This window comes from Simochromis diagramma, unplaced genomic scaffold (assembly GCF_900408965.1).
Source record: "Simochromis diagramma unplaced genomic scaffold, fSimDia1.1 OVJJ01000421.1, whole genome shotgun sequence".
NCBI lineage: Eukaryota > Metazoa > Chordata > Actinopteri > Cichliformes > Cichlidae > Simochromis > Simochromis diagramma.
Genome location: NW_024387250.1, coordinates 2,574,544 through 2,599,198, shown reverse-complemented (window position 1 = coordinate 2,599,198; position 24,655 = coordinate 2,574,544). Strand labels below are relative to the sequence as shown.

Genomic DNA, 24,655 nt, shown 5'->3' with positions numbered 1-24,655 from the left:
GCACATTAATTATTGCTAAGTTCTCCAGGCTAGGTTGTTGGAGTCTTGGAAGTTGTTCCATACTGCACTTTAATTGCTGAATACATTATTTTTCATTTGTAACTAAGGGCATGTAGTGTCGAACGGTAGTTGTAATGCAGAGAAAAGCTTCACGCTCGTATCTTCCTCTTATTTAAACAAACCCCCAATACTGTAAACTCAGTACTGCTGCATGCTAATAAGGGTGATGAAGAAATGGTCAAGTCAGCAGTAAATGCGCTTGTTTGTACTGTACAGGACGGCGTAGGAATAAAAATTACAAAGAAAAATTGTGTAAAGTATTAAACTTACTGGTACTAGGAATTTCTTTATCTCCTCCAAGGCGTGACTCATGCGGGAATAGGCCTCTCCAGGTGGAGCAAAGACCTCAATTAAAACGTGCAGATCGTTACTCAGATGGGCGTATTTGGCCTCCCCGCTTTTCCTTAATTCTTCTTCCTGTAAAAAATAGAAGAGGAAGGGAAGTTTTTTGTGTGTTTTTTTTAGAAATTCACCAAATTAATATCTTTAATATAAATGTTTAATTTGAATAAATCAAGGCGCCATTTATCCTCCCTACAGATGCTGCACATCTGCAAACTGCTTTGGAGCACCACCTCCACCCCAGCTCCTCCTTTTCTTGCTTTTTATGTCTTATCTATTGTCACTGATGCCTGATCAGTTCTGTGCCGGGGGCTTCCCATCATTCTCCCTGCCTCAAGCTCCTCGTGTATGCAGATGGAAAAGGGCGGGGAGGTGTGCTCTCCCCGCATTATGCTTTCCACGTCTGCACATGCCAGGCACGAAGGGGGTCCCTGAACAGAGTCATGCCGCCAGATATCATTTACTTCATATTGAAGAATCGTCTTTTTATTGTAGTGGTCTTGACTGAAAGAGCACAATACAAGCTTCGGGTTAACACATAGTAATTGCACTACTGCATAAATTGCTGGATTATCAAAGAGCTGTTTGATTAATTATTAATTTTGATATCAGTTTTTTGTTATGTGTTTATTGCAGATTTCAGGGTGGTTGAGGAGCAGGTGTACAAAGCAGGCACACAGAGTGAGGTCTCCTGGTGGACAGGTGAAGCATTAACCTTTCAATAAATATTCTGAGATGGAAGAGAAAGGTAATGGATTGCCAGAAAATATCCATCAAAATTAAGTTAAATGGGAAAATGAACAAATGCTTGCTGAAGCTATCACACTGATTTCCATTCTTGCTAGAATTCCAGCTGGATGCTTTTCTAGTAGTCACTTCCCCTATCATTGTTAATATTTGGTAAAAGCTGTGGGATATGGAAGTGAGGTTTTGTCAGCTTATGGAGAAAGTCATGCCAGGGAAATAATAACAACCACTGCTTTAAAGCAACGCAGCACTGCACATTTAGCAAAGATGCAGGGCAAAAAGAAAGAATTTCAGGAGAGAAAGTTCAGTTTGGATAGGGCACACTGCGCTGATCTCAATCTTACATTGTGCGCCGAAGTAAACATGTTTTCAATACAGACTCCCACACAAAACTCCTCCAGACTCTGTTCACAGGAGCACCTTTAATTCTTCACCCGGGCCCTGCAGAGACCTGCCTTAGGCTTCACACTGACATTAACGGCTTAAAAGATCTGCAGTATAGCTCGGGGCAAGTGGTAACTGTGTTTTAAAAGGAGTGTTAAATCAATTCCACATTTAACAAATAATCAGAAGTGATGTGAGGCCTTTTTTCTACTTGGACCGGTTACAAACGCAGCGGCTGCATTCTGAACAATGTACAGAATATTCAGTCATGTCAGAATAAAGACTGACTAAGGATTTTTTTTAAAACCTGTTTTCATTCATCCTTCGCTGCAACAGTTGGGTATTGAGTGCTTTTCTCAAGGACACCTTGATGGTGGCTGTTAAGAGAAGTGAGAGTGCCACTCATGCACTTTACTTTATCAGCCAATCTGGGGCTTCAAACTTTTGTCCTTGCATCACAGGGCCGATGCCTTCCCTCTGGGAGAAGCCGGCTTTAATTAAAAATTTCTCCCAAGATGTCATCATTTTTCACTTTCTCTGTCAGCGAGCCTAGGTTATTGTGTATCTGATCAAAACATGCATGTGGGCAGACCAATCTGTCTGCAAGCTGGTACAGTAATTTGTCCCTGAAATGGCTGAAAGACTTTTACAGTGAGAGCCGTATATGCATACGCTAGATAGCGTGACTGCCTGCTTAATTGAAGCTATTGTGTGGTTCACTGCTGTAAGGATTATATGTTGTGTATATAAACAATATTCTGTCCTGCCTGCGGTGTTAACCTTGACTACCAGGAAATAGTCTGGAACCAGAGAGGTGAAATAAGGACTTTTCAACTCTATGATTAAGCACCACATAAACTCTTACTTGTACACGAAGTGTAATATTGAGCATATGGTTTAATATTAGCTTGTGAGGTGCTCTTGTGAAAATGTTCCCAGCCTACCCTCCTTACCCTACTGCTGGGCTGATGCTTCTAAATGTGGAAGTGGATAAGGTGGCAGAAATGTGTGTAGGCAATGTGCTTTTGAATGTAATAGGGCTTTGGCGGCGTCTGCTCGACACTGCCTTGTGGCCAGATGCCTTGAAAGGCTGCCAGCCTTTCACTCAGGACCTCTGGGAGCCAGTCTCATCACAGAATGCCTCAGACTTGCCTAGACCGTACACAAAATCAATACCCCTCAGATAACACCAAGCAAAATCAGATCATTATGTAGCCATTGTTGGTAAGAGTCAACTGTTAAGAGTCTATTATTGTCCTGTGTGCTGGGTGAATACAGCCGGGGACTTTATAAGGACAAGGACTAGAAAAACAACACGTGTCTTCCTCAAGATGAATTTCCATGTCAGCGACATAGCAGGGGACATAGTGAACATTAAAATTGCCGCTTGCTCAGTATAACAATCTCAGCAAAGCATGCAGGTAAATGAACTGTTATGTTGCTGACAGTTTGACTGTTATTAACATTTTAGTGCCTCTTTACTTAATTTAGCACACCAAAGACAAGTTAATGTAGCACATGAGCAAACTCAATGGACTTAGTGGCAGTAAGCCAAAATTGTAAATGAACTCCTGCACCAGCCAAGGTACATCCAAGAATTAGATGGTGCAAAAAAAATAATAAATCCCCATTTTAGTGCCTTCAAAAGGAAGACTTTCCATCTCACCATTAGGTCCATAAAAGGTCACTTTTATTGTATTAATTTCTATGTACAATACAAAGTTTAAACACTTATTACTTAGTCACAGTTATTCAGTTATATAAATTTTCTGTAACTGATATTTGGTATTATCACACAGAAAATGACTGATTTCACCTATTCTGCAGAAAATCTCAATCTATTTGGTCCATTTTTAAATAAAACTTGTTTGCATGTATAGCATTAATATTGATCTTGGTAAAATAAATATTAATAACTGCGTGTGTCTTGTATTAATAATGCTGTTTTCAGACATGTACTGCAGAGCTGAACATATCTAGACATTATCTGACTCGAGGTGCATGTGAGAATCATAACGTCTAATGCAGCCAGACTGGACGTTAGCCTCTCAGCTCTCTAATAAAAACACTGTGTGATGTCAGACTGTGCTGATGTGCGAATAGAGCAGCTAACTGTCTGGTGCATTCATCTCCAGCAGGTGACCATCACGTGTGCACGCTCTATCCTGACAGCTTGTCCAAATCACACTACTGAGTTTTTTTTAAATGGTAGGACTATGTGTGAAACGGGCTATTTTCTGCTGCGTTTTATCTTAAAAGAAAGTGTGAAAAAAAATCCAACTTGTTCATGTCTAAAAACAGAAGCTTTTTTAGTTTGGGCATACATGGCTAAGTACATATCAAGATCATCCTAAAACTCCTATACTGAAAATCTAAGGGTCACAGCATAACTTCAGCTGGACATGCTTAAATTATTTTAAGCATCAGTCTGTGTGTATGTAGATGCAAGTATATGACCTAAAGGCTGCGTAATACACGTATTCATAACCTTAATCAGAATAGTTATTAAATGGACTGTATATAATTTACACAGATGAACATTAGAACAGATTTGTTTGAGGGGTTTAAGTCTCTCTGGTCCTGCGATTACGTTATTGATGATAACATAATTACATAATCATATGTAATTAATTAAACATAATTACATTTACTGTTCCAGTGGCATTTATTTGAAGTTCATGTTTTTATCTTTCTGTTAAATATCGACAGAATCCAAATCACTTTTATTGTGTACACACAAAAGAAATTGATCTCCCGTTTCTTTGCTGCACTCAATGGACTTAACACAATAGACAAACAGACAATAACAATACGTGTTCTTCTTTGAGGACTTGACAGTATGTATGTAGTATATAGAATATACAACATACAGTATATACAGCGTGCTTTTGTAGCAGGTATGGTGGCTGTTTAGTACAGACACCATGTGAGCGATTTAAGTGTTGATCAGAGTGACAGCCTGTGGAAAGAAACTGTACAGACGTCTGGTTGTTTTGGTGCTCAGTGCTCTGCAGCACCAATCAGAGGGGAAGAGCTGGAGGTGGCCGTGTTCACGGCGTGCTCATTTCCTGATTCTGGATTTTTTTTATAAGCCCTGAATGGAGGGCAAGGTGACACCGGTGATTTTTTTCTGCAGTCCTGACTGTCCGTTGTAGTGTGTTCTTGTCCTGCTTTGTGGGTGATCCAAACTAAACAGTGATGTATGTGCTGAAAACCCCTGCTGCTAAGTGCTCCTCCATGTTCACAGGTTGTTCTCTAACTATGCCTGTCTGCTATATGTTCCTGAGGAAGTGCTCTCCAAAGACACTTAAGAACTTGTTTTTGCACATAACTGCGAGCTGCAAACAAAGCTATGGGAATGCTGACAGTGAAAGGAAACAGCAGTGTTGGACAGCCAAACTTTATGCAGCATGCTATAAGCTACACAAGCTCAATAAACCTGAAGAAAGCTGTAAATTTGAATAACAAATGTCTTGTAAAAAAAAAGAGGGGGAAAAAAGTGTAAAAAATGAAATCAGTTAAAGCCTCTGTAAAGTTGCTCCAACAGCCTTTGCACTGTTTTGCCCTCAATATGTACTCGATGTATTGAAATGCAGCTCTAGTTTCACCAAAGAGGCGATAAGGCTGAAAGTCTTTTGTCATGTCTGAATGTCTGAATCAGAGGCTACAGTAATAATAGCAATGTAACTCTAGAGCAGCACAGTGCGACCTGTTATGAGCGTGAATACCAGATCCAGCAGGCTGTCTGTGTACACGCTCGGATAAGTTTGGCTCCAGGGGACCACATGTCAGCAGAATAAATGACTTTGGCAAAGAGATTCATTACTTTGCCTTCATAATTGACGATTACAGAATATGCTATTAAACAACACAGAAAAACATTCCCATTTTTCGCCTACATATGTTTGTCAAGTGAAAGCTATTAATTTTATTCTGGGTGTTATTCATCTCAGTTACTGCTCAGATGGTGTTGGTTAAAATATTCCACTGTGCTTTTGGTAGGATTTCAAGAGCTTTGTCTTTGTAAATATTTCTCTTTGATCAGCCAAACAGCTATATCTCAGCACCAATCGATAGACGCCTTACCTTGTCTTTATCTCTCATGGACCCTTTGCCAAGGATGGACATCTTCACTCCTGTCTCCTCTTGTAATCGTTTCATAGAATTTCCCCGTGGTCCCAGCAGCTTCCCTACAAAATTAAACTATGCAAGAGGAGAATAATGGCAATGAGAGACCTTATCAGAGTGTCCTGCATACCTAAGAAGAGAATTAATAGTTAAAAAGCTGATTTATATTTCCATATAACTGTTTTCTAAGCATCCTCTCTTTTTACGTGCTGCATGTAAAAGGGATTTGATCTTTTCAGAGAAAAGGTTAACCATGAAAGATCACCGCTGGCCATTAGTTATCTATTATCGATATAACCTCACATTCCACTGATCATTTATCATGTGAGAAAAAGCTGAAATGTAGCCTGTAATAAATCAATATAATGGTGCTCTGTGTGTAGCACATTAAAGGTAAATGCAACTCTCATCTTCATTCCAGCATATGTGTCCGTCCTGTGCTTGCTCCATGCCCTTGATAGTCATGCATCTTAGTGGCGTTTAGGGTCATCTAAGTCATGCTAAGAGAAAGAAAACGAATGGGAACATGGACTCAAACCAATAATATTCCTGAGACTGTTCCAGAGGTCAGTGCTGAGATAAAGTCAGAAATAATGACTTTCTTCCCAATGGGAAATTAAGTAATACTATCCTGATGACAAACTATTAGATTAAAGCCTTGGGGCTATCATTTCCCTCTCACTGTGCACCAGTTAGTGTTCATACTGAGAAAAGTAACTCTGGGTAGCCACAACACTGCTGAGATTACCAGTTATTAAAAGGTAAAACTCATAATGCGACTGCAGTGACTCTGGCGGTTTTTGAAAACATGGGTGGGGATGACTTAATTGATTTCTACTTGAAATAAATGACTATTAACACTACTTAACACACAATTTTTAATTGTTAAAAAAACCCAGCTTCGACTTTCAAATGTTTCCTGTTAGGTGAGATTAAAAGTAGACCACCTCCGGAGTTGAACAGGTGGTCAGCCGCCTACTGCAACACACTCTGTCCAGCCCTAAAATGACATTAACCTTTTCACAAAGCAGGTTCTCCTACTGTGAGAAGAGCTCATAACCTTACTGCCAGCTGTGTGCGGCTGCTGCAACGCAACTCCAATAACTGCTCGCTCAGCTTATTCAACCTAAAGTGTCCCGTCAATTTATGAAACAGACACTAATTTTCCATCTATCTTGTGCCGGGCTGACTTATTTTAATGAACATCATTAACACCACAAGTGAATGCCACAACCAGGATTTTGAGGCGCCAGGGGATGTGTATATGAAGAAAAAAAAATCTGCTGTCCTTGCCTGTCCTCTGATCTGAATGATTAAGGCGCCTTTGTGGATGCCTTTCTTCAGCTGCTTTGACAGGACTATCCTATAGCTGGCAGGGAGCTGGAGAGCAGATGGTCGTTGTGGCTACATCGGGAAGCCGCTCGCTGGGTGGTAGGAGAAGAGTGGCCTGTTTTCATTAAGCTAATGAATGTCTGGAGCCATTCTGCTGCTCCATGGTGAGCAATTTGAGCTTCGGAAAGGGGTATGGTTCAGTGTTAAATGAGGTTTGAAATGATTCTATATACCCCCTATAGTCTTAACACTGATAAGTGTGCAGATATTAGAAGGAAGGGTGTTGTGCATGCAACAATTAAGCGCAAAGACATTTTAAACATTGAACAAATACTCGATGATAAAATGGCTGGAATGAAACCCTTGTTTGTAATGTATGCTGTATTGCACACTCTGGGTCTTCTTTTTCTTTTCTTCTGAAAACCAAATTTTAATGTTTTGGTCTCCATACTGATTCTAAAATACGAAGCTCTGCGCTGTGTAACCTTACAAGTTCACAGGGTATAACGAAAAAGGTGAAGATTGAGTTGGACACAGCTTACAAATGTAGCTGAATAAAGCACTTTTCAAAAGCACCTCAGTGTGTCTGTTTCGTGGTTGTGCTTCCTTCAGTGGCCTGCATCTGCAAACAAACAGTCTGAAGACACGTGTGTAGCATTGTTTTTTAACTGGTTTGCCTTTTGTAATGGCATCTCAGTATTTGCAGCATGTTTCATTGTGTTGCAAATGCGCTGTCAAACTGATGAATGTACGTCTCAGCCGTCTTGTGTTTTGCCTATTTGCATACATTTTTCTAAAGGAGAACTCCATCAAGAATTAATCCAACAGAGGTGTGTGAGCAAACAACAAAGTTCTGTGTGGCTCCAGAAGGTGCTGCGTGAGGCTACAGTTAATAAGGCACCTCACTAGAGGTCCCCGTGGTTTTTTAGGCTGTCCATCAATGCTACACGGGTGCGATGCTACATTGGTGGGTAAGTCTTAAGCTGCGCTCTCAAAGCTAGGACACCCTGCAGGCACAGGTAATCCCCACAGTAATATATGTAATACACATCAGTTCTTCCTTTCCCAGTTTTATAAACAAGATCATCCCAGCTTCAGCTTCTGTACCGTATGTTCCTAAACTCCAACTTTTATTTTAAAGATGTCAGTAAACACAGATGTTTCTGTGTTAAATGATTTAAAAAAAATGTTGACACAACAAGAAATGCCTGTGAGTTTTCATGTTAAAAAAAGGTGTTATTTTCTGTTCACACTTTTTGGTTGTTGTGTTTGCATTCACACCAAATGTGAAAGCTGCCTTCATCAGTGACTGAGACCTGACATTGGATTCTTCGTCACCTTTGCAGACTTGTAAATCAAAGGATGAAAATGTGTGAACCAAGAGTGATCCCAAACATGGAAAACTTGGAAGCAACGGGGAATTACATGCACTGTATTAGTTTAATCCTGGTGAGCTGCACAACTTAATGTCTCCAGCTTGACAACTACCAAATCCTGTAGAAAAGGTTTTGTAATTTTAAAGCATCACATTTTCCCTGAATGAATGAATGAATGAATGAATTAGAAGGTCTGATTATATGGGGAATACCACATATGTACATTATTCATAACAATACTGCCACTGTTGTCTATAAGGGGCTGGACTGATTTGGTGAAATCACTCCTGCTGGCTTTTGCCTTTTATGTTTTTTTTTTTATGACGTCCTATGTTTCCTACAATGCTGAGATCTTTGTAAACTTAAAACAGACCCATTTGTGAGTGCAGACCAAAGGTCTTTTTTCCATACATTCGAAAAATAATGACACTTTGAAAATACATTACAAGTTCATTTTTATGCTCCTAAATTTAAAGTAATAAATGTGATTATATGAGAAAAGCTAAATAAAAGGCAAACATCAAAGGAGGCACTCAGCGCCCTCCTGATGTTTCCCCTCATATTTATTTATTAATTTTATATATTTTTAAGTGCTAAAGCAGCTTGTTTCCATTCTTCAGTATAAGGTCAGTTCCAAGGGAAGAATACTGACATTTTGCACCTTGTCGAACCACTGTGGCATTGCATATCTAATAACAACACAACTTTTTAGCTTTCAGGTTGGAAAATTTGTTGCCCTTTTATGCAGTGCACTGGGGCCAGTCAAGATCAGCAGATGTCCTGAGGGCACTCACTGCCAGGTTAGTGAGCTGTGGTACTGGGGAAGTCCAGGTCCTCTCTGATAGGAGGATTAAAGCTTTAGGTAGAGGTTTATGCTTTAATGACAGCTTGGGATGACTGGGCTGCGAGCGTGTCAGATGAGTGTGTCCTATCAGCCCCACGGACATTAAAGGAAGCAGATGAGTGGTTGTTTGGGGAGCAGTGTGGCAAAGGGAGGACACCTGGTGAGCGTTTCAGAAGGGCAACACAGTCAAAAGCCAGACGTGTTGAACAGAGGTTGTCTGTAAATGTTAATGCTAATCAGTCATTTCTGTCGTGTATCTACAACTTTTGTCTAAAAAATGAATAAAAAAAGAAAAAACAAAGATACAGACCGTCTTTAGGTGACATGAGACATGTGATACAAGTCATACTTCAAGCTGGATTTTCTAAATATTTACAGTGAAATACTTGGAATAGTTCATCACAATAGAAATGCAATATTTTCCATTCATATATATAAATTCTGGAATGTGAAATAAACAACATGCTGCGATCTAAAAGACAGCTGAGAAACAAAGTCATTGACATCTAACTGTGTGGAAAGGGTTACAAAGTCATTTCTAAAGCTTTGAGGACTCCAGAGAACCACAGTGAGAGCCATTATCCACAAATGGAAAACAACTGGAACAGTGGTAAAGCTTCCCAGGAGTTGCCGGCCTACCAAAATTAATCCAAGAGTGCACTGACGACAGTCAAACATGGTGGTGGTAGCATGATGGTGTGGGGCTGGACGACTTGCTGTTATTGATGGAACCATGAATTCTGCTCTCTACCTCAAAATCCTGAAGGACAACTTCCAGCTATCAGTTTGTGCCCTGCACAATGATCCAAAACATACCAGCAAGTCTATTCTGAATGGCTAAAAATTGAATTATGATTGAATTATGACAATACTGCAAAGAAAAGTGGGCCAAAACGCCTCCACAGCAATATGAGACTTAAGTCACTGTAAAAGCTTGGTTACAGTTCTTGTTGGTAAAATGAGTTATTATTTTAATGAGGGAAATTACTTATTCACATAGGGTCACAAAGATTTGGATAGGTTTTTCCCTTAGTAAACGAAAAGCTAATTTAAAGGCTTTATTTTAAATTTACTCGGGTTCATTTTGTTTAATAATAACATATCTGTGATGAACTGAAACATTTAAGTGTGACAAATATGCAAAAAACCTAAGGAAGAGGGAAAGAACAAAGACAAACAAGTTCACACAAACCCAGCTCCCTTCTCGCAAGTCTATAACAGCTCCATGGCTTTTAAATAAGAAATACAAGTTGTTATCTAAAGCTTAGTTTAGAATAAAGTGTGGAGGTTTCTTAAAATGAGAATAACATCCAGTTCATTTAAAATTCACAGTGTATTGAAGTGAAAACAAGAGAAAGACAAGTTTTTACTACTAATTAAATGTTAACTATTTAACATTACAAAGCTTTTCTGGTCTTTTGCAGCTGAAATAAAAATTACCTTATAAATGATCTGTTACTAAAACTGTAGTTTTGTAGTATCATCAGTTAAACTGAAATAATTTGCAAACCACTGCATTCTGTTTTTATTCATATTTTACACAGTGTCACAACTTATTTGGAAATAAATGGGGTTGCATTTCCCTCTTCTTTAGTTTTGTTTGCATATTTGTCACACTTGAATGTTTCAGTTCATCACAGACATTTTACTTATTCAGCGTACTGAGAGCTTTACAAACCACACTCAAGATGAAACAAAACGAGAGCGCATGGTGAACACTTTCACTGTGTTTCACTGCACATTAACACAAATCTTCATACAAGGTTTGTGTTAATGACATTAATGCAACGTATTATGGCAGTTAGTGAATCCAGGCCAACAACTAACTAATGGGATAATTAATCAGTAATAGCTTCTTGGACTAAAAACACTATTTGGTTGCATCCAGCAGACTTTAATTAGCATTAGCGACAACTTGCAGCCATGCTTGTGTCTATCAAATGAAACCAAAAGCAGTATTCACTGTCAGTTATGCTTTAGTTTGGTATCGAATAACTTGGGCTCTTTAGCTGCTAATTGCCTGGCTGTGCTCAACAGCTGCATTCTAACTTTATCTGATGAGTGCTAACAGGCATCTAGCAAAGAATGGGTTTATCTGTGTTTTGTCACTAAAATATCCACCTGGTGAAATAAACAGGAAAGATGAGAGCGTGAATCAGCAAAGTAAAACTGGGCTTTGAAAGCAAAAATGAGCTGACAGATACTAAAATGCTCTGTAGTGATGAAGGGGGGAAACAGTGTGAAGTTCTCTGTGAGCTCATTGATATGATTTGTTCTATTCTATTGATTAGACCATTGATTGAAAAGGCAACAGAGTTGTTTTCCAAACATTTATTAATTTTTATTGTTCGATTTGGAGCCAGAAGTGATATTGCAAGGGATGGATCTGAGGAATGGCACACACAGCCCAAAGCACACCTATTTTTAATACCTATTTTACTTTAAATGTGGCTATACTTTACAAATTAATGTCATCCTAAATAATTTCAAGCGACTGGTGACTGAGTATCATTAGAAAATTGTTTACCGAGGTCTCAAGTGAAGCGAGGATGAGGGCCATTTTTTCACAGACATCGATAGAAACTGGCTTCTTTTTGAAGCCCCCTGCATTTCCCCTGCTGGCTTTAAAGCTAATATTGAAGGCTGCATCTATCTTTTATACAGGCTGTGCCTTCTTGCAGATATCTATCCATTACAATTTGCATGAGATTCCTATAGTGCATTTCATTTTGGGATAATAGTGTCAATCAACAGCATACTGTGGATTTTTTTTTTTTGCCATATCCAGATATTTCACTTGATTCTGTCACATTTCTAAAAACGAATGCATTATGTACTACCAGAAATGGACTGTTGTTAATATGGGGAGGCACAATCTTACAATTTTTTAAGTCTCACGAGCAGACATCACATCACACAGTCATCACATAAACACTAACTCGGTAGGATCCCGAGTTGGAATTGTGATTGTATCATATAAGTGCTTAATTTTAATTCACACCCTGTACTCCCTTGACTGTATTCAGTACTTATCTAAGGAAAACACCTTTCCCCGTGATAGGCCTTTCTTTAGGACATTGACATCTCTGGGCAGACAAAAATGGGATTTCTGTATGGGCAGCACTGCAGCCACAGCACTATTTAAAGGTCACAATAACAGACAGATAAGCTCAAAATTGTGGCATCCACAAGGACAAAATACAGTTTAATGTGTTTTGGGCTCTCCATTTACCTGCAGAGGAGATAGTTAACCTGCTGAGATAATAGTTTGAAAATACCGGGTTGAAATGTGTCCATTTTATTTAAGAAAAATCATTATTCTAATAAAAAGGGAACAACTATTTTTTAGATAACATTCTCGTATATTCAGTTTTGCAGAAATCCCTAGCTCTACACTCAAGGTAGCTGACAAGGTCAGCCAATTAAAAACCACTTCATACCCCAAGGTTAAGAGATGCTAATCAAACTGTCTCATTAAACAGCAGAGGATAAATTCTAGATGAATCTAAATGATAATGTCTTTGCTGATTATCTTAATCATATTCTTTTGCTGAGTAAATAGTAACCTTAGAGCAAAACTTCAAGACTTTGACGAGAACCCTGTGTAAGGATCATTTGTTTACGTACCAAAGAAAGGACAGACACAGATGAACTTCTTTCACCTGCTAACTGAACTCAACACTGTTTCAAGGTCTCGTGGTGTTTTTAGAGAAGATTAAAAATAGAAATGTTGGTAAGGTCACTGAAGCAATGTCTCAAGGCCAAATTTCTTTTTTTTTCACAGGCTGTAAAACAAAACAAACAAACAAACAAAAAAACTGCTGTAGATTTTGCAGAAAACGTTGCGAAAAAACCCACACAGGTCATTCATTATCTGATGGGTCAGTCTGCAACAGTACATAAGATAAAAATAGAAAGGTGGTGTAGAAGCTGCAGTTTTACCAAGCTGAATTCATGTATTCCACACATGCTGCTGCACAATTTTATCAAGATTAAGACACTTTTACAAACACACTGTTTGCTGTAGCTGAAGTATTTGATCTCAATTATGAGGTTGGCTCACTATATTATATTATTTGAGCATTTCCATTGTAATTCCACAAATGTTGAACTTTATACACAGTAAAAATAATCTGCAAAGATACAGTAAAATGTGCTGTTTTAAAATGAAGGAATTTTCCATATTATTTTTTTTACTTATGTTTTTAAACCACACGTTGTTTTTTTTTACCATTTACAGAAATTTGCTGTTAAAAAACGGGTAATGTGCTGGAAGAAAATTACCAAAACATTTTCTGTTTTCTGTTTTTTCTTCTTTTTTTCCCCACAGTGTACTGATGAGCCAAAACATTATGAACAATCACAAGTGAAATTATCTCATAAAAACAGTGCATTTCAAGATCTGAGATTCAAATGAACAGTCTTTGAGTCACTGTGTTTGATGCTGGTGAAATGCTTATGGTAATGGTTATTGTCAGACAAATGGGGCAGAGCATATTCAAAATGGCAAGGTTTGAGAGCAACACCTAGTCACAGCGGTGGGTACCTGGATAAAATAGTTTGGGGGCGTGGGGGGCAAACTATAGACAAGCACCCCAGTGTTGGCGGAGACGTGCAAGTGAAACAGTGATCTGCTCCAGCGCACAACTTTAATGATGTTGTGCTATCGCAGGTTAAGTATGCAGCGTCCATGGCCCTGAGGTTTGAGCTGTTTTGGAAGCATTGAGGATATTCGTCATGTTTTAGCTCATGAGTGTGGTTTAAGTGTCTGATAGCGAAACACAGATTAAAGTATGTTCTCAAGTGATCATTTTGTGCGGAGAAAGAAAGAGAACAGTGAAAAAATGATCTGCTTGTGTCAGTGGAAGATCTGTCCAGAGGTTCTAAATGACCTTTTTTTTTGCTAATTTTAATGATGAAAAACAGTAAAAAACTGTACATTACCTCATTATTATTTTTTTTATTAAAATGCCAAATTACAGTTATTTACTTACATTTCTGATCAGAAAAATTTTATTTTCTTGGTTCACTGTTATGATTTATTAATTTTTGACTTCTCGGAGAAGGCCAATGTTTGGGCATAAATATGTGATTCAGTCCAGTGAATTCAGCTGAAATAGTTTCTTTTTCCTTGATTTTTTATGAAAGGTGGTCTAATAAATTTGTGCAGCACTGATGTGCAAATTGCAAACCATCTCTTATAAATGAAAACCATATCCCCGTACTATGCTGTGTCTGTATTGATTTGGCAGCATTTTTTGTATCTGCATACATTTGAAATGCAGTCAAGTGATACTGTATCAACAAGCAAGTATACTGTGTGGTCTATGCTTGAGTCAATGATGTTATCTAGCATTATTATACACTTGTGTGACCCTGGATTGTCTTAACGTGACTTTAACACAACCATTATCACATCTATAGCACAGAAACATTAAACTAGACTACACTGCATACATGAATTAGACTAAACAGGACTTTTCATAGGCAGTATAGACAGTTAACAAGAGGAACAAATGATAAACTAAGAATATTTGAATCCTCACATTTTTATTAACAATACCGTGCATTTCCTGCTGTGACATGTTAAAAGTGAAAACCTGCAGCGTGTCTGTCAATGTGCCATTAGGAGTGATTTCATTAGCGCTGGTAGTTTTACTCACAATTACACGTGATCTTGTCAAATCTAAAACTACTCAGAAGGATTCTCTCATGCAGTAATTTAATTACTTTGCATTTAATTAGTCTTCAGTAAGATGGAAGCTGTAACCAAGAATGAGCCCTGCCAGACTACTGAAATGAGAGAGAACAGTGTTTTGCACGGCCACCGGTGACAGAAAATCTGACTGGACGTTATTGAAGAGTTGATGTCACAAACACAGAAAATTCCAGTGTAATTAAACCAATTAGTTTGTGCATCTTGGCAGGGCCAGATGTTGTGAAAGTACAAAATCAAATATCGATCAGTGAACTGAGGACCAACATTCAGATCTGTGTGACACTGATGCAAAAACATTCATTTAACTAGGTCCCCCCCCCCCTAAAAGTTCTGGATATTGTGCCCAATTTACCTCATGGCTCCAAGTTTTGCTCTGCTTTCTTTTTAGTTTGGCTCATTCACTTTGCAGGCCATGCACTTGATCAGAGAGTTGCTTAATATGCCAAATTATCATTAAATGAAAGTGCAGTGTTACCAAGATGTTTAAGATAGTGAGACTGCAGTCTTGCGGGGTGCTGACTGTGCAATCAGGTCACAGAAGCTGTTGTTGGACAACTGTTTTGTCCCTCTGGACTGCAGCTTTGCTTACTGTGCAGCATTGGCAAACTTGAGCTTCTCTATTGCACCTGTGAATTTCATGTTTAAAATGATGAAAACACTTTAAATGTATTTGTTATGTACCTCCGTGCTTCTCGGGTTTTCTTAACTGCAAGCTCCACTGATTTTCATTAACCATCTAATCAGGAGCAGACTCACACATGGGACTCAAAGTGAATGCAATTAATCAGCAGGTAGGATATAAAGCAGAACATGCGCTATCTACAGAAATTTAATTTTACCTCCAATTTTTACGTTTTCAAGAAGAAAATCTATGCTTCCGCAGAATCCATATGTCTGGCGTTATAAGAAAACCCACCAGCTGAACTGATGGATGCCTGTAGTGTGTGTCAGTGCTCTTCACACCCACCCAAAAGCTTAATATACACTAAATATAAATATAATATATTAAAAGCAGTTTGTGTGCTCTAAGTGAAACGATATTTTAACATTTACAGTGAGGATGCAATTTTGACCAATAAAACATCTTATATTTGGATAACAGATGTGGGGGGGAAAAGAAGCACAAAAACACATTTCTTTGTCTTTTTTTCCCCCCAAGAAGCCAATTCAGTCACTATTTTTCATAGCGTTTAAATCAATTTAAATGAAGAGGTCCTGAACAAAGCTTAATTAGTTGCTTAATGCTGACCTGAGGAGGAAACAGCAAATTGATTTGTATGGAGAGTCCTGTGGGGCTCCTTGGACTAAAGCATTGCCTGTGCACAGGACAGTTTTCAGATTTCCCTCTCCTCCCAGCACCATCTATTTTCTAGTCGTGTAACTAGTAACACTGTACGATGAAGTCTTGAATGTACAAAAACTGAAATATATCAAAGTAGAAGCAATAACTATATGATTTTGTCTCTGGGATAATGAAAAAATACGTCAAAGAAAGTATCTGAATTTAGAGTTTTTTACAAAAAGACTTCTTAACAATTTGTCTCATTGGCTAAGTTAAAATGCACTAATCTTCCACTATTTTTGGCAAGATACTGAACGTGGTGAAAACCATTTGGGTATTCAGAAGGAGGTGGTTTTCAATGTAGGACTAGTATTTTTCAGGTACTGGGAGTAGGATGTGTTCCAATATGTGTCTCAGTTAAGTAGTGACATGCAGTCTTTTCCCTTCTGTGCACAAACTAGACCAAAAGAAGGGCACACATTTCCTGTCAGGAGAAACAAACTTACTTTTAAACATTATGGAAGATGTGAGCAGGTATGTTGATATGTAAAAATATGGTAGTGCTGACCTTTTCAAGAGGGTGGTTAGAGGAATGAAAGAGGAAGACTGTGTTCTAAAATCCCATTTTGATGAGGTAAACTAGGCTATAAATTGTACATCCATTTTTCTTTAGCAATGTAGCTTAGTGGTAAAAGTGGAAGGAACCATCAGAGGATAGGTACACTGTGGCTAAAAAGGGATACACAGGTAGGCTGTGGTAATTTAAATGATGTTCAGTTGGTACTGAGGGGAACGAAGTGTGCCAAGAAAATATTCCCTACACAATTACACTGCCACCACCAGCCTGATCTATTGATGCAAGGCAGGATGGAGCCATGCTTTCATCTTGCTTATGCCAAATTCTGACCCTACTGTCCAAATGCTGTAGCAGAAATCAAGACTCATTAGACCAGGCAACATTTTTCCAATCTTCTGTTGTCAATTTTGGTCAGTCTGTGAGAACAGTACCCTTGGTTTCCTGTTTTTAGCTGAAAAGAGTGTCACCCAGTGTGGTCTTCTGCTGCTGTAGCCCATCTGATTCAAGGTTACACGTGATACTGTTACTGCTTTCCTATCTCAAAGCAGTCTGGCCATTCTCCTCTGACTTCAACACGATATTTTCACACAGAAAACTTCCACTGACTTTTCTGATCATTCTCCGTAAACCCTAGAGACGGTTGTGTGGTGAAAATCCCAGCAGATCAGCAGTTTATGAAATACTGGCCCCAGCCGTCTAGCACAAACAGCCATGCCACCTCCAAAATCACTTAAATCACCTTTCTTCTACATTCTGGTGCTGAGAATGAACTTGAGCAGGTCGTCTTGACCGTGTCTACAAATCTAAATGCACTGAACAGCTGCCATCCGATTGACTAGTTAGATATGTGTTACAGAAAAGTTAAACAAGTGTGCTTAACAAAAATCACGTTTCTCTAAATTAAATAAAACATATAATAATACATATTATTATACACATAATACAACATCTAAATGTCAGCTAGACACAGAGATGTTTGACAAGGAAAAAAAAGACAGGAAAGTACAGCGTGAGTATGAAGTGTATTAAAGGCTTTTTCATGAATGTCTGAACTCAAGGGCAGTGGAGCTTTCCATGACTGCAGTGGCAGTACAGCCTTTTGCTGCTCCTCAAGCAGCTGTGTGTTGCTTAGCTGCCTGACGGAGCAGCCTCATTAGACCACGTTTCAGACTTTGTCAGTACTGACGTTGCATAACTCAGACACAGAGCAGTGTCATGGAGTGATTTATGGTTACTGTTCCTCACTGTACCCTTGGGTGCTTTAGTCTGCTGAAAACTTTGGTTTTTGGTGACTACATCAAAATAAACAGACAGCATCCGGTGACTTTCTAATAGCCAGTTTGAGGCTCATGGGGATTTTAGTGTAGAAGTAGGAGTTGTGAACAGGTGAAGCCGACCTGGAGGGGAGACTAAAATGCTGCTAAAATGACTGAAAAAATATAACACATACTCTGTTCTTCTTGCACTTCCATCACAGTTTAATTGTTCGGATCACTTGCACATTTCCAAAAAAAGATAAAAAATAAAATGTAGGACCCTGTAGAGCTGTTATGTCTCTTACCTTTGGATACTGTTGGACAGGAATGAGAACTCTTTCGGAGAGCTTGATGTTTTTATTGCTGATAATGTCTAGGTATTTCTTGGTGTCACCATCTTTTCTTAATTCATCACCTTCGTACTTTTCAATCTCTGCGGAGAAACAAAATAAGTAAAAAAACAAAACAGATGAGATAATAATGAGTTTGTTATGTAACTGAAAAAGCATCAGCCAATAAGCAACTGCAGAATCACAACAAAACAGCGTCATTTTAGACCAGGAACACATTAGCAGAAATTTAACTCACACACTGAATATTTTGCTGACTATTTCTTATGTCAGCTGTAAATATGCTCACATTGCAAACTTAATAACAAAAGATAATCCCGCTGACTCCTGATATGTCCTTTCACATCAGGCCCTGCAATCTCATGATCCAGTAATTCCAATCAAAATAACAATAGAGCCAGTCACACTCAGCTCGCACTACCTCACTTCATTACGAACTGAGCTCTTGCGGGCTGTCAGGAGTCTCTCCAACGCAGCACAGCACTTATGCAGATGTTGGCTTAAACATATAAAACGTTAGATATTAGCGGGTAAAAGCCATTTGGGGCGGTTAAGATTAGATCTGTAAAGTAAGATATTAGGATCCTATTTGCAGATCATTGGTTTCAATCAAACTGCACTGTTTCTCCTTATAAATTTGCAAGGTAGGCAAATCTTGTGCAAATTGACCCAAAAGTCATTTTGTGCATCCCCAGCCTTATTGCAATAAGATGAAAGATGAAAGGTGGATATTAGGTGCCCAGTTCAGCATACTATATCAGTTTGACAGGAGTGGAAAGACTCCCTGAACAATGATATCTTCGGACAATTTTTTACAACACCTGAGCTGCAAGGCTAAAAAGGCATTTAGAAATGAAGCTGTTTGTTGTGCCTACACCCTGCTTTGTCACTAATTATCAATAATTGTAAGTTGTTGCATCACAGAAACTCATAGATGTGACTACTCCTGAGTTTATATATAGAAATTCAGGAGTTTGTTTAGAAGGGAGTATTGAACCGTTCAAAACAAATATGTAAGATTTTAAATTTAAATTGATCGACTAAATTGACTTAAAAAAAACGAAATGTCTCAATTCGACCATGTGAACATTCAAAGCTTTAGCTCAATGTTCCGGGTCTTTTAGAGAGTTAGCTTTTGCAGTTTTATGAAGTGAAGTTGATTTTCTTCACTACTGTCTGTGAAATCACATAGACGAAAATTCAACAGCCTGAAATGAACCAATTTCTTCCCACTCGACACGATCTGTGATTGTGCCTGATTGTCCGAGGAAGATCGTTTAAATTGGATCATGTTGTCTCTTTTTTGCAGTTTCTCTGAGATGACTCTCACCAGAGCTGCAGAACCGTCTGGGAAAAAAATGGAGTTCATGAAAAGTGAGCGCAAGCAAATGAGAGGGTGCCTTTTTAGCTTTTTAGATGATTAAATATGCTTAATTTAAAAAAAGTAAAAAAATAAGGTTTTGTTCATCGCTTCTAAAAGACTTTCTTGTATTACACAAAACCTTATATTTTTATCAGATCACTTCCACTTGTATCAAAAATATGCAAAACCATATTTTTCAATGTAGCCCAGAGCGGCAGTGACAGAAAGGACAGCTTTATGTAAACCAAGCAAACACTGAGCAACACTCACCCAGACCTTCATTACCTGCCACTGAAAGCAGACTGCACCTAATGCTGCTTGTGGAGAGCACAGGTAAACAAGACCCCTCCAACCTTTTATTTCCCTCAACATAGCTGATTCACCCCTCCTTATGTGACACTTTACACCAGACAAGTGTCCCCAGATAAGAGGAGCTAACAGAATACGCCTTTGTAAAAATAACATTTTGCCAAAGGAGATAAACCAAATGCAGCTCAACACACTTTCATATTTTGAATTACTTTGGCTTTTCATACAGTGGAAAAACAAATAATAAAGCGCTAAAAATGAAAATGAAGCATGCTATCTGAGGAAGCTAGTCTGTTTTTAGTTACGCTAGCCATGGGGATGTCACAGTCAATCAGTTGATTGTAAATTGTACAAACTTGTGATCCTTTAACTTTTTCTCTATTGGCATTATCAAAAAACAAACAAAAAAAAAAAAAACCCAAACCCATATCTACTGACGTTCATTGTTTATTCATTGCTTTCTAGCAATTGTTAGCATGCTGGTGGTTAAAATTAAAATATAACTGTCACGGTTCTGGGTCATGTTGACCCAGCTTTCTGTTTTTCATGCTTTGGTGTTTTTCTAGATTATGATTTATGATTTGATTAATCAGTGATACTGTTTTGATTATGATTATTATTTAGTAGGCTTTGGTCAGTGTCAAGTCTGTCTCTCTCTGTCTAGTCCGTGTCTTAGTAAAGTGTGTTTTGTTTCCTGTTTTACTTTGAAGGTTCTTGTTCCTGTCTGATGTCAGTGTTCCGGCTTTGCTCTCCCTGTCTCGTTAGGTCTTATTTCTCCCAGCTGTGTTCCCCTTCTGTCTCTAATTCCTTGATGACTCCCTCAGTGTATTTAAGCCCAGTGTGTCTTTGTGTCAGTGTTGTGTCGTTAACGTCTGTTCACCCTCACGTCCTCTGTGTGTTCCATTTGCCAGCCTGTCTAGTTATTCTGTTCACCCAGTTTAATTAGTGTTTTTCCTGTTCAGTTTCATACCTGCAATAAAGCTGTGTGCTTTGAGTTACTTCCGCCTCCGTGAGTCCTGCGTTTTGGGTCCTCTCTTCCTGCCTGCCTACACACAGACATGACAGAATGACGCGACCACAAAAAGGATCCAGCGGACTCAGTGAGGAGGCGCCGCTCGGCTTTTGATGGGACCCGGCTGGTTCTTGGGGGTCCTCCGTGTAGCCGGTCGTCTTCGTTTGCCACTAACCCGTCTACTCACTTTTCTGTTTCCTCTCCACTGTTGACGCCTGCGACCCGGACCCGAGGAAAGCACCCGAGGCGGCACCGGGAGGAATACTATGAGCCTGCGAGCAACCAGCTCACGCCAGCACAGGCGTTTTATAAAATGCTGGGGATTATCATTGTTCCCCCCAGTGCACCCAACATTTCCACACCGCAGCAGGAGCAACCGCAGCAGAGTTTGCCCACATCACCGTAACAGCCAGGTTTTTTCACATCACCTTCAGCCAGCCCTGCTCCCTCTTCAACAGGGAAGCGGCAGACACCCCGCCAGCATTCACAGCCCCAGCGAGAGCCTGGATTTCTTCCTGTACAGTCGGCTAGGGTGAGTGGTGGAGCTACTCTTTTGGCTCCTGCAGAAATAAAAACTGTTAATTCTGGGCCGGCTTGTTGTGTAAGCGGCACCGGAAATGAAAGAACTGCTTATTTTAAGGACCATTATTCTGGCCCATTGAGCCATTCAAACTGTGTCACTCCTGTTCCTTTCGAGCCTATCCATGAAACTAGGAAGATGGGTGTCTCTGTGCTCAATAACTCCAAGGATCCAAAGACTGTTTTAGACTCAGATGGTTGTGAGCTACAAACTGAAATGAAGGGTCCTGAGGGTTCTGTTAAAAATGAACTGTGTGTTCCCCAGCCCTCAGCTCAGTTAGCCGCCCAGTTAGCCGCCCGGCCTAAAGCCCAGTCGCCGCCTCCACCACATTCAGCCTCACTACCCATAGTTCAGTCACTACCACAGCCAGACTTATTACAAACTTTGTTACAGTCTATGGCCCAGTCGGTAGCTCAGTTGGTAGAAGAATCATTAGCTTTATCATCAGTTCAGTCTCCAGCGTCCTCATTACCTGTTCTCCAGTCAGTTCCGTCTCCTCCTGTTCTCCAGTCAGTTCCGTCTCCTCCTGTTCTCCAGTCAGTTCCGTCTCCTCCTGTTCTCCAGTCAGTTCCGTCTCCTGCATCTCAGTCGACCTTAGTGCACTCTCTGGTATTGCCAGCACCTCAGCCATTAGCACGGCCTGCTCCTCAGCCACCATCTCCACCCACTCATTTTCAGGAGGAGAATAGCCCCACACAGACTTTCATTGCTCCTCAAGACCTAGCTCAATTTGAGACTTCTACTCTCTCCGGGGCCTCCCCCAGAGGTTAAATATCAGCATTCAGTTAACTCTGGACCCCTGGACATAAAGAAGCCAGCGCAACCTGTTTTGTTACTGCCAGAGGCCCGTGTGCCTGCTGGTTCTGTTCTGTGCCTGCCAGAGGTCCCCAGGCTTGCTGGTCCTGTCCTGTCTCCGCACCTGCTGGTTCTGTCCTGTGTGTGCCAGGGGCTCTGGTGCCCACTGGTTCTGTCCTGTGTGTGCCAGGGGCTCCGGTGCCCACTGGTTCTGAGACTGTTTTTGCTGGGGGCCCGAGGAGCCCGTCCAGCCCCAAGACTCGTCAGCTGGAGGTTCAGGAGAACCTAGCCAGCTTCCTGCCTCGTCAGCTAGAGGGCCCGAGGAGCCCGTCCAGCCGCCAGCTGCAGCCTCATCTGCTTCAGTGCCGCCTGCAGCGCCTCCGCCTCCGGCTTCCTCGCCGTCGCCTGCTGCAGCCTCATCCTCGCCTGCTCCAGCCTCATCCTCGCCTGGTCCAGCTCGGGCATCCTCAGCGTCGCCTGGTCCAGCTCGGGCATCCTCAGCGTCGCCTGGTCCAGCTCGGGTATCCTCAACGTCGCCTGGTCCGGCCTCCGCCTCAGCTTCGCCCGATTCGCCTGGTCCGGCCTCCGCTTCAGCTGCTTCATCCTCGTCTGGTCCAGCCTCCATGTCTTCGCCTTCAGCGTCGCCTGGTCCGGCCTCGTCTGGGTCTGCGGTTTATCGGCCACCTTCCAGGCTACTGGTCGGGCGACATCGCCGCCGCTGCCTTCCGCACGGCCGGCCCCCGGATCGCCGTCGCCGCTGTTGCCTTCCGCACGGTCGGCCCCCTGAACTTTTTAGGGACTCATGATAGATTTGGTTTGGTTTGTCGGTTTTCCTGGACTTTTGCTCCTTGTCTTTTGGTTGTTTCTGGTTGGTTGTTTTTCTAGATTATGATTTATGATTTGATTAATCAGTGATACTGTTTTGATTATGATTATTATTTAGTAGGCTTTGGTCAGTGTCAAGTCTGTCTCTCTCTGTCTAGTCCGTGTCTTAGTAAAGTGTGTTTTGTTTCCTGTTTTACTTTGAAGGTTCTTGTTCCTGTCTGATGTCAGTGTTCCGGCTTTGCTCTCCCTGTCTCGTTAGGTCTTATTTCTCCCAGCTGTGTTCCCCTTCTGTCTCTAATTCCTTGATGACTCCCTCAGTGTATTTAAGCCCAGTGTGTCTTTGTGTCAGTGTTGTGTCGTTAACGTCTGTTCACCCTCACGTCCTGTGTGTTCCATTTGCCAGCCTGCCAGCCTGTCTAGTTATTCTGTTCACCCAGTTTAGTTAGTGTTTTTCCTGTTCAGTTTCATACCTGCAATAAAGCTGTGTGCTTTGAGTTACTTCCGCCTCCGTGAGTCCTGCGTTTTGGGTCCTCTCTTCCTGCCTGCCTACACACAGACATGACAATAACCTGCTGTTTTAGCCAGTCAGACATTTAGTTTAAATACCTCTGTGCCTAATAGATTTTAAACAATGTTTTGTTTCCTTCGATTAACAAAGCCTTTTAGTGGAGCAACCTCAGAGATGAGGTTCGGGTCAGTGGATGGGTCAACAAAACATTTTTTTGATAACAGATGGAAGTTGACTTTGTGTTTTACCTTAGGGACTTTTTTTAAAAGTATCATTTACTTTTTGCTGGGTAGGCAAGCATTATTTGCCACTCTGTTAGTCATTTTAAAGGAGGCAGATGTAGAACATCATAAATTTCCTCTTGTACTCTGTGCCGAGTTGTGCCCTGTAACTGCCTGAAACACAATGTGTTCATAGTTCATCTGCAAAATATCCATTTGAGAGCTATTTGTTGTTACGGTCAAATCGACTCATTTTATTTTGAGAGATAAACAAAAATATTGGGATCAAAATGACCCCAGTTGGTGTCACCATACAAACATAACAAAAATACTGTTTTCTGGAAATTATATAAAATGACATTTATTGAATCAGAGAATAATTTAAAAAATCCTTTAAAGACTAATGTGGATTGCACTAAAATGATAACAATCAGGCTATTTTTCAGATGCTTTAAGAAGAAATCTGTTAACATTTTATTGTGATGGTTGTTTCTTACAGTAGTTTGGTAGCACTTATGTTTTGCTGCTGGGATGAGGATTGATGGGATAGACACTTATTCTGGTCTGCAAACTGCAGGTGAACCAAAGAGGCAATTGCATATAAAGGAAAAGAAAGAGAATAAACAGGCTTGCAATCTATAAATC

The 24,655-nt window shown here is 40.2% G+C and overlaps 1 protein-coding gene across 5 annotated transcripts in view; it reads right to left on the bottom strand.

Annotated features, from left to right (window-relative positions):
- Positions 1-24,655, bottom strand: part of khdrbs2 (KH domain containing, RNA binding, signal transduction associated 2) — an 81,852-nt gene that overhangs the window by 47,558 nt on the left and 9,639 nt on the right. For all 5 annotated transcript variants that reach the window (XM_040001606.1, XM_040001603.1, XM_040001607.1 and 2 more), the window contains exons 2-4: positions 18,353-18,480; positions 5,620-5,736; positions 331-477 (exon numbers count right to left, since the gene is read on the bottom strand). In XM_040001606.1, coding sequence (XP_039857540.1) covers positions 331-477; positions 5,620-5,736; positions 18,353-18,480 — 392 coding nt within the window. The remainder of the gene's footprint in view (positions 1-330; positions 478-5,619; positions 5,737-18,352; positions 18,481-24,655) is intronic.